Here is a 10,549-nt window from a genome sequence, read left to right on the forward strand (position 1 = left end):
CGAATATCAAATGGCTTATATATACATGTGAAGTAGGCTTACAATTTCGGTGGCTAGCTAAGTACTAAGTGCGAATATAACCTGTAAACCCAAACTCTTCACCTCTCTGCGGTATTTTTTTTGTCTTCTGGGGGTCAAGAGTGTGCCAGTGCAAATTTGAGTACGGTTAGGAATACGCATGCCGAAATGCGAGTGCATTTTAATTTCCAGCCAAGAGCCCGAGGGCCTTCGAGGGGTAAGACATAAAAAACCAGAGAGAGAAAAGCATCTTTAAGAGGAGGAGGCAGTGCATCCATCAAGTTCACACGCAGGCCGCACGGTGGAAACGATTTGCTAAACTCTGACCCAAAAGAATAAAACGATTGCCGATAACAAAAATCGAAAGAGTCAGTAAATGAGCAAATTACTACTTACTTATGTACAAAACCTAACATTTATTTACCTATGACTGCTCCCGATTATTTAAGCATGGTTGCTATTATAGTTATCGATCATCTGCTTAATCTTGCCCAGTTGATTTCTATCGGAATCATTTATCGATCATTTATCGCTGGCATTATGGGCTTTTAGCACTAACAACTTCATTCTCCATGGTGCAGCGCATCATCAGCTCCAGTTGGAATCTCGGAGTCGCAGTTTCGACCTCGGGGCACTTTCAAAAATGCAGCTCGCGACCGCTGGAGCAGAGACAGAGACAGAGACAGAGACATTGAAAGAGGGAGAGGGAAGGAGGGACGACTCACAAATGTAATACACACATCAGGCAAATAAATTAGAAGGCAACTCCTTCGGCAGAAGCGTCAGCCAGGCCGCGCCCCCCGTTCGCACTCGTGGTTCAAGGTGCCGGGCAGTCCTACAAAATGGTAGATACCGAACCCAATCCCGAACCCGAACCCAGGCCCAAACCCAAACTCAGAAACCCAGGTGAGTGGGGATGCAGAGTGGCGAGTAATGCAGACAATCCGTCATGCAGGTGTGAATGATTCATTAATTTCTCGCCTTCATACGAATTTTCATTTCAGTTAACATGCAAGCGGAACCGAAACGAGCCTCAAAGAGTTACGCACACTGCGAGAAAAACATATCCTGAAAGCAATAACTTAAACCTTTTAAGGTGATGTTAAAGGCCAGTTGAGCTAGTTTATTTCTATATTATCTAGAACAAAGTGCAGCAGTTACTTTTTAAGAAATGTTTGAAGACCCCTATCTTCTTGAGTTTGCTAACTAAAAAATGTTGTTGTAAGTAATAATATCCAACAAGATTATATACTTCTATTTGAAAGGCTTAGTTTAAATGTATTTGAATGTCTGCTGGCTTAAAAAATAAGTAGAAATACAGTTGATTTAGATTGTTAGCAATGATCTTGCAATACCATATGAATTTTCTTCGGTGTGGCGAGGATCGGTAAAGAGGGTAAGACGGGAGAATAACTCTGAGGATGGAGATGGGGCTGGACTTTAACGGCGACGTATGCCTGGCAGCCTTCTTGAAGATCCGCTCGACTCCATCTCCATCGCCAGCCACAGCCACAGAACCCACTGCTGATCCTCCGAGCTTAACGTCTTCATTACGCACGGCCACGGCCCACGTTTCCTGCCGCCTTCCTCTCCTCCTGGAAGCCAGAAACACAAAAAGATACAGAAACGGAGTCGGAATCAGAATCAGAACCAGAAATAGTCTTACAGACACAGAAACCAGAGACCCACTCTGTCTCCCTTGCCAATTTCGTTTTGCATTTTCAATTTCGTGGCATTTCCTTTCGGGATCTGCGAGTCTGGCGATCTCGGGATCCGTGGATCTGGAAATCTGGGAATCTCGGCACCTGGGGATCCAGCGTGGATCGAGCCTAAGCCGAAACGCCAGCGGGTGGCCAGCGGTCGCAGCTGGTGGGGATTGTCTGCGGATCGGCGAGCGTTAATTAGCTGATGAGCCCAAAGATCAAATGCCAATTAACCAATCGAAGTGCACAAAAGAGGCTCTAATTGAATTAGGGTTAAATGACCCCGCTGTGATATCAGGGTTGTGCAAATAATTTCAGAAAATGTATGTGCTCGAGTTCCAAATGAAAAAATATAAACTATAAGCTATATATCTAAATTATTAGTTCAAAAACATAGTAAAAAACGAATTTCAATAGAGTTGGCTTATAATATTACTTCACTACATGTAAATTATCTTTACCAAGTAACTAAAGAAAGTTAATATATATATGATACTTTGCATTTACGTAAAAAAAACATGTATTGTTCCTCCGAAACACAATCAATGGCATTTATTTCCAATAGTTTTAATCCGTAAACACCCAATTGGGTTCCACATTAAAAAAAGCCCAACTCATTGTTAACTGGTTAACTGGTTTGCACAATCACTTCTTGTCAATTCAATTGATTGCAATTTGAGTTAACTTAAATACAGATTCATTTAGTGGGTACACAATGTTACCTATTGGAAAAATAAACCTCATTTATATGCAAATTTGCAATCAATAGGCCATTGTATAACTCCAATTAAGATTCCTTAAAATTAGCCCGGACCCCAGGTTTTGGATACAAACGACATGCGTGCGAGGATTTCACACGAATTGCAGCTCGTTGCGGGTCGTAAAAAGCGCTGAATGATCTTAGCCTGCTGTTTGCCGTTTGGATGGATCTTAATATAACAACAATTCATATTTTTTATTACACCTACTTTGGGACCCACAAAAGGCGACGTTGAGCCGATCGGCGACCAGGCGAGCGGCCCCGAAATGAAGGCGTTAACCAACTTTAATACATTTATTTGGGCCACAAAGCCAAGCTGGTCGGGATTGGGGTTGGGAATGGGATGGAATGGGATGGTATGGGGACTTCAGATTCGGACTCCAACTGAAACTGAGACTTCCACCTCGAACTGGGCAACTCGGGAACCCGGGAACTCGGGCGCAGGCGCAGCAGACGCTGCCATATCTGTCCAAAGTAATAATTATGTTTCACGTTGTTATCCTAATTTACGTGCCCCAGAACAGAGACCTAAACAGAATCCCAGTATGAGGTGCACTTAAAAAAATAAGGGGCAACACATCCTGCTTGTTTTCTTATACGATTTTCTTAATAAGTTCATTTAGTTTAAGTTTATTATTTTTTAAGGTTATCCCAAATGCTTTAATATAGTTAAAGGTATCTTATAATTTGGTTTTTGATACATAAAGATTGCTTTCCAAATGGCAAATACTTAGGGTACATTTTCCGCAAGACTTTGGCTAAAAATGATTTTTAGAATTTTTTATGCAAGACTATTTTCTGCAAGTGCTTGAACCTGAACCTCCGTCACAACCGATGCCCGGGGCTCAAACTGAAGCCAAAGCTGAAGCTTCAGCCAAAACTGAGGCTCATCATCGTCGGCTGGTCGGCGCATTTCACTGGAAAAATATTAAACACAAAGCGAGATACTGAAAATTGATTTCTCACCTTCGTGCACGTTATGGAGGTGGAGGTCTGCGGCTCTGGAAGGAGGTATTCTGTCTTTGTGGCTTATAATTAATTAATACGTAGCTGCACATGTACAAATACAGGTATAAATATCCGGATTTGGATATAGCACTTCGTGATTTGCACGCCCGCCGCGTTTCGTTTCGTTTTTTGCCTCGTTTGACGGGCTCGAAAAACATTTCAATAATCATAATCTCACAGAGAAGGGGGGGTATGGGAATGGGTATGGGTATGGTATGGGTATCTATGGAGGAAGAGAAAGAGGAAGAGTAAGGGTTCTGGTTCGGGAACCCGCCAGACAGCCTGTCGCAGTGCCACCTCCCCCTTTTCCACGGGCCGCTCACCTCCACTCGTAAATTAACATTTATCTGTGAATTTATTGCATCATCGAGAAAAGTTTTCAATTCGCTGGAGAAGCAGCCGAGAAACGGAGGAGCAATGGGTGTGGGGGTTATAGGGGATAGTCTGGTAGGTAGTCTATACCCCATACCATTCCCATTCCCATTCCCATTCCCAAGCACCTGTTGGTCAATGGGAAATTTATTTGTCATTCATCTTGCACCATTTGTCGTGGCTTTTAATTTGCTTTCAAAACGCAGCTTAGTTTTCCATTTCGAAATCTACATCAGACTCTTTTTTTCAGAGGGTGTTGACTTTTTTCCATAAGATTGCCACCAGATAAATGAAATCTAATGTTATTTTATAATAATATAATACATTTGTGTATGGGAACTACATACCTTTAGCTAACTAATCAAATATGAACGTAATCTCATCATTTAATATAATTTCTTTATTATTTTTAATAAAGATTGGATATAACCAATATCTATCAATCTATCAATAACATATTTAATTATTTAGTGATATAAGGGCAACCGGATATCGGTCTTGTTCCCAACTTTTAAGCCACCTCTTTAGATATTATTGTTTTCTTTGAATTTTGTTTGGGACTTCGGCCCCGGGAAAATCCCCCCCTTGGCTCAACTCGCTCGACGTGACATTTTAAAACGAGCCTGGCATATAAAAATTTGTATGATATGATTTTTATAGACTCCAAATCGATTTTTTTATGATCATCGCTGCCGCTTTTTATGCGCTCGCCACGGTTTTATGTGACAGCAGTGCAGCGGGGGTTAACGGGCGGGGTGTTAGGTGTTAATGTTAACCCATTCGACGAGGCCCGGATGGCTGCTGCATTTGTATACTCTTATGTAATTATGTAATTAGGTGTTGAGGCAAACCATTCAAAAGAGAGAGGGGTCACAAAATATTGATGCTGCCAATGATGATGATGATGATGATGATGGCCATGATTATATACGTACAGGGGACCGTTAGGTGCCTCCTTATCGAGGCATTAAGATCGCACGACATATGGGCCATATGCCATATACGATCGAACCCAGTCAATATCCGGTCGTGGCCGATCGGGCGGCCACCTGTTGTGCCCCTTTTTCTATGTGCGCCGCATTTTTAATTTAATTTTTTGCACTCTCCTCCATATGCAAGCTTAAATTATTTCGTGCGGGCTTCAACTCGGAGCCTCATGCTCATCCTCCTGTTCCTGCTCCTGCCGCCGGTGATTAATAAAGCCAACATCCAGGCCAGTCCACACTGTATGGGTATAGGTATAGTTATAGGTATAGGGACTGGGACTTCGACTTCGACTTCGACTTGAGCTGCCAAAGCAACAGCAACAGCAACAGCTGGCTGCAACAGCCTGGCCAATTCCCATTGCCAATCCCGTTCGTGGGAAGAGAAGAGCAGGGAGGCCGGGCCCAAAAACAGTCCCATAAGCAGTTGACTTTCTTTTTTATGGACTAATATTCATTTGGCCAGCTACTAATTGGCGATGGTTTACACGTAGCTCTTGATTTCCTGTGCATTTTCGGTTTTTTTCCTGAAACCCCACTTTAAGTCAATATAATCCTTCAAATTAAATAAAGAGTCCAACGTTATTTTTAAGAGTTTGCTAAAAATGGCTCACTTAGATAATGATAATAATAATTAAAGATCTGAATTAAAAAATGAATATAAAACAAGGAAGGAATAACTTGCGCTGCGTTGAAGGCTTCGGAATCTAAATCTGAAATCCCAAACTCAAAATCTTATATTATAGCCAAACAAATTAGGAATTTTGACCTCCTTTGCGCGAAATAATATTAGAATAAGGAATGCCAAACACCGTTGAACTCGATATTAAATTAGTTAGTAGTTAAATACAAGGTATTTTGGATTTATGATTTCGATTGACTTCCTAATTTGATTGTATTGGGGATTTAGATCAAATTTGTCGTGCAATTTTCTATTTAAATTACCAGGCGAACCACTGGCATACCAAATATATCGCGTTGAATACTACATAAAAAGAACATGACTCTATAAGTTTTAAAATGGTTTTTATTTTCTTACTAAGCCTAATACGAACTGTACACTTATGGTAGGTCAATACTTATTCTTATGGCGAACTATTTACAAGTATGGGGAGCACAGAGATACTCTTATTCACTTCCTGAGCACCGCATTGGCACTGGAGTCCTGGTGGAGGGCGAGGAATACCCTCAGGCGGTGGTACGAGCAGGCCACCCGACATCCCCGGGTGCAGAACTCCCGATCCGCGCACATGGAGCTGGCCAGACTCCGCTGGACGACGACGAGGACGCGGCAGTAGTCGTGGCACATGTAGCACTCTGGCCGGGATCGGCAGAGGAGGGGGGGCGTGATCCCCGGCATGGACTGGCGGTAGCAGCGCTCCCGGCACTCGCCGATCCTCTGGGCTAGTCCTTGGGCACTCCCACTTCCAGTGGAACCGGCTACAGATGCGCCCAGCGCGTTTCCAGAGAGCAGGATGATGGTCAGGCACAGGCACAGGAAGTTGATTACGGTCATCTTCGGTACAGCTGCCATGTCTCTGTTGAGTGTGTCTTCTTAAATTGTCGCAAATTCAAAGTGGTTATGGATGTGGATCGCTTGAGGTTCCTCGGGCTTCTGATTGTCCCGGTCTGGTAGTATCGCCTTATATACCGCCACGATTTCATTCACAAAACGTCTGGAAAATCCCGGCTCCATCTACCTGGTCACCAAGTACCACTCGAGTCCAGGTCGGATCGGATCTTGTCGAGCGGGTCTGGATTCAGGTAATTGACAACACGTGTGCGCAACGCTTCGCCGACGAATTTTCATGAATGGCCGGCTCTGCGGGAAATCCCCTGGAATTTCCCGCCATTCATATCGTTACCTGAAAATGGGTTGAAAATCCCGCGTTTGTTCCCTTGTGGCGCCATTCGGTGACAGTTTTTATTGTTGCGTAATACGTTTCTAACTGATCTATGGCTCGACTGAGGGATCTACCTAGCTCAAACTCGAAAGTGGACAGGCGCAAGTTAAGTGGGAAAGTTGCAGGTAAAACCACACTTATCCTCTTGATAAACAGCGGGTCAGGAAATTAGTCTTGGAAGAATAAGAAAATTCTGTAAAGTAAAGTATGGTTTACTAGTTTTAAACAAAAAGTTGTTAAAATTTAAAAGTTGTATAGCTCAGATATTTTATATATATTTTTTTTTAACGTTGAAGGGTGTGTTAGAAAACTCACAGAAATGGAATTTTTCTTTGATCATTGGGCTTTAACATTGCCTCAAAATCTCGATGCAACGCATATAGTTTTTCTGTGGTTTAAGTACATCGGATTTATATTGTTTACTTTCTCAAATTACATTAGTACGTTACAATATATAAGTATGGGAAGACAAAATTTCTAACATGAACTTTTCAAAATTTTCACTCTAGAAATGGAATAAACTAATGGTTATTTAGTTTTTAAAACAATTGAATTTATTTAAGGTATGCTGGCTCCATCTACATTTGAGTATATTTTTTCAGCCAAGGATTCCTACTCTTACATTTTACATTGGCAGTTACTTAGGAGAGTGTATCCGCTGTTAAGGTGGGTGCCTCTGCTAGCATCGGTTGCACAGCGGGAAATATCTTCGCCAAGATAACGTCACTTTAAGGCTCATTTTGAAACTAAAATCATTAACCAACATTTGCATTCCAGATACTAGAAAAGGGATACGAATTTTCAACAAAAATACTCTTTTTATTGCTTATTTTGGCAAAATCAAGTCGTACAGCAAAAAAAACAGACTGTTTTGAGCAGCCTACAACCTATGCTAACGATCCGCATCACTTTAAGGAAAATTCATTTTTTGGCCACTTTTCGCATTTTTTGTAAGGGGTAAGTAACATCATCCATTTTTGCGAAAATTGGCAAAAATATAAAATTTCTAGTTTTGAATGCAAATCGATTGGAAATTAAACTACGAGTCCAACGAGGTATGACATTTCTCATTTGGACCTTTACTTATAATACAGCATCCAAAAAACTTAATTTTAAGGCGTAAAAATGGGATTCCGATTTGAGTCAAAAATACTCTTATTTCTTGCGGTTTTTTAATCGTAATTCGGCTATATAAAGGCGTACAGCAAAAAGACCGACTGTTCTGAGCAGCTTGCTACATATGCTAACGATCTGCATCACTTTAGGGAGAATTCATTTTTTGGCCAGTTTTCGCATTTTTTGTAAGGGGTAGTAACATCATCCATTTTTGCAAAAATTGGCAAAAATATAAAATTTATAGTTTTGAATGCAAATCGATTGGAAATTAAACTACGAGTCCAGCCAGGTATGGCATTCCTCATTTGGACCTTTATTTATAATTCAGCATCCAAAAAACTAAATTTTTAGGCGTAAAAATGGGATTCCGATTTGAGTCAAAAATACTTTTTTTCTTGCGGTTTTTTAATCGTAATTCGGCTATATAAAGGCGTACAGCAAAAAGACCGACCGTTCTGAGCAGCTTGCTACATATGCTAACGATCTGCATCACTTTAGGGAGAATTCATTTATTGGCCAGTTTTCGCATTTTTTGTAAGGGGTAACATCATCCATTTTTGCGAAAATTGGCAAAAATATAAAATTTCTAGTTTTGAATGCAAATCGATTGGTAATTAAGCTACGAGTCCAACGAGGTATGGCATTCCTAATTTGGACCTTTATTTATATTATAGCATCCAAAAAACTAATTTTTTAAGGCGTAAAAATGGGATACAGATCTTAGTCAAAAAACTCTTTTTTCTTGCGGTTTTTTAATCGTAATTCGGCTATATAAAGGCGTACAGCAAAAAGACCGACTGTTCTGAGCAGCTTGCTGCATATGCTAACGATCTGCATCACTTTAGGGAAAATTCATTTTTTGGCCAGTTTTCGCATTTTTTGTAAGGGGTAACATCATCCATTTTTGCGAAAATTGGCAAAAATATAAAATTTCTAGTTTTGAATGCAAATCGATTGGAAATTAAACTACGAGTCCAGCGAGGTATGGCATTCCTCATTTGGACCTTTATTTATAATACACCATTTTAGGCGTAAAAATGGGATTCAGATTTTAGTCAAAAATACTCTTTGTTTTGCGGGTTTTCAGTCGTATTTCGCCCAGATCAAGACAGGAAAGTTTATTTTATTTAAAATTTGATATATAAAAAGTAAATTTCAAGTTTGTTTTTATTAAATATGTGTATATATAAAACTCGGGTAAATGAAAAAAAAAGTATATACATAGTTTCATATAAGATAATCAATTAAATAATATTTAAAAAAATAAACATATAGCAAAATAGTTTTAACCCTGTTTGGGCCTTATCATCATTTCCGAAGCAGTAAGCGACACATTGTAGTTGTAGTTTTGCCATGTACCCCATTGAATTCCTTGGGGACCGTCCTTCTTGATGCCATCGCTGTAGTATTTTCCATTTAGCGTGCTGAAATTGCAGGAGTTTAATTAGTTAGTTTGATGAGTATTTATTTTAAGATGACGTACCTGATGCAACAGGCCTTGTACCACCAACCACCAGCATGGTCCACAGCGCAATTGCCCCTTGCCTTGTCATTATCGCGATCGTATGTGCCGAACTTGTCATTCAAATTGTAGGATAGCGAGTCTCCGGCCGGACCTTCAAACGCTCCCAGCGACTTAAGCGCGTACGATTCGGACTCGCTGCCGATTTGGAAGTTATCGTAGTGAATGTAGCTGGTGGATCCGTAGAACATGCTGATCTTAATATACAGCTCGTGTGGCACAGCAGCTGTCATCTGGTGGATTTTCTCCAGCCCCAGGAAGAACTCGCCGTTTATGTTGCCGAAGCCATTCTTATATTCCTGCCAGGACCGAGCGAAATCCACGGAACCGTTGAAACGCTTTTGAATCGTCATCCAACCACTGGCGTTGCAGGGAACTGCAAAGTGCTTGAGTCCATGGGGCTTAACCTTGTAGATACCACTTCGACCGCCACTGGGACACCTATCTGTTCCATTCGACTTTAGCAGATCATCGGTAACTTCATTCAATTCCTCCGAAACCGACTTGAGTTTATGGCTTAGACCGTTGATTTCCATCCTGTTGGTCGTTATCTCTGCATTTTGTTTCTTAATTAGGACATCCTTCTTATCGACCACATCCTCCTGGACTTTGATTTGAGACAAAGCACTTGCCAATCGGCTCTCGAATTTTTTCTCCTTCTCAGTCAGCGTATTAACTTTGGCCACCAGTTCCCTTTGATCCTTGATTTGTTCGACTTGATTGCTCAACTGTTTGCTTAGATCTTTGATCTTGGCATCGTTGCTTGAAAGCTGACGGCCTGCGATATCAAATTTACCCTTTACTTCGGTAAGTTGTTCAGTTAACTTATTGATCGTATCCTCCTTAAGCTTGAGAACTTCCAATTGATACTTGATTTCATCAGCTTGTGCAGCTAGAACGTCTTCCTTGGACTCCAGTTCCCTTTCGGACACGGTTAACTGGCTCTGCAAGTCCTTGATGGCCATTTCCCTGGTATTTGCCGTGTCCTTTAGCTCGGCATTGGAATCGGATAGCTGCTGAAGCTGCTGCAGATGACCCATCAAGGGATTCAAAAGTTCCACACAGTAATTATTGCATTGTGGATTTACTGGATCTGCGCCGGCAAAGGAATGCGACTTGAGAAGCCACAAGGACAGACAAATCGGCAACCAGGCGAAATTCAT

General features: G+C 41.2%; 2 protein-coding genes across 2 annotated transcripts; both read right to left on the minus strand.

Moving 5' to 3' along the window:
* Positions 1-5,976: 5,976 nt before the first annotated feature.
* LOC119555906 lies at positions 5,977-6,378 on the minus strand. Its single transcript, XM_037867596.1, has one exon. The coding sequence runs from the start codon at positions 6,376-6,378 to the stop codon at positions 5,977-5,979; it is 402 nt and encodes a 133-aa protein (XP_037723524.1).
* Positions 6,379-9,149: 2,771 nt separating this feature from the next.
* LOC119555907 (fibrinogen-like protein 1) lies at positions 9,150-10,549 on the minus strand. Its single transcript, XM_037867598.1, has 3 exons — positions 10,183-10,549; positions 9,348-10,101; positions 9,150-9,288 (listed from the first exon to the last, which is right to left on the minus strand). Exons 1-3 carry the CDS (start codon positions 10,547-10,549, stop codon positions 9,150-9,152), a joined length of 1,260 nt encoding a protein of 419 aa, XP_037723526.1.

This window comes from Drosophila subpulchrella, chromosome X (assembly GCF_014743375.2).
Source record: "Drosophila subpulchrella strain 33 F10 #4 breed RU33 chromosome X, RU_Dsub_v1.1 Primary Assembly, whole genome shotgun sequence".
In the NCBI taxonomy this organism is placed as follows: domain Eukaryota; kingdom Metazoa; phylum Arthropoda; class Insecta; order Diptera; family Drosophilidae; genus Drosophila; species Drosophila subpulchrella.

What these genes read in the sequence shown, in the direction of transcription:
- LOC119555907 (XM_037867598.1), bottom strand. Translation starts at nt 10,549, where the DNA reads ATGAATTTCGCCTGGTTGCCGATTTGTCTGTCCTTGTGGCTTCTCAAG. An exon ending in ACAACTTACCGAAGTAAAGG is followed by an intron (nt 10,102 to 10,182) that starts GTAAATTTGATA and finishes TGAGCAATCAAG; the next exon opens with TCGAACAAATCAAGGATCAA. An exon ending in TACAAGGCCTGTTGCATCAG is followed by an intron (nt 9,289 to 9,347) that starts GTACGTCATCTT and finishes CTGCAATTTCAG; the next exon opens with CACGCTAAATGGAAAATACT.
- LOC119555906 (XM_037867596.1), bottom strand. Translation starts at nt 6,378, where the DNA reads ATGGCAGCTGTACCGAAGATGACCGTAATCAACTTCCTGTGCCTGTGC.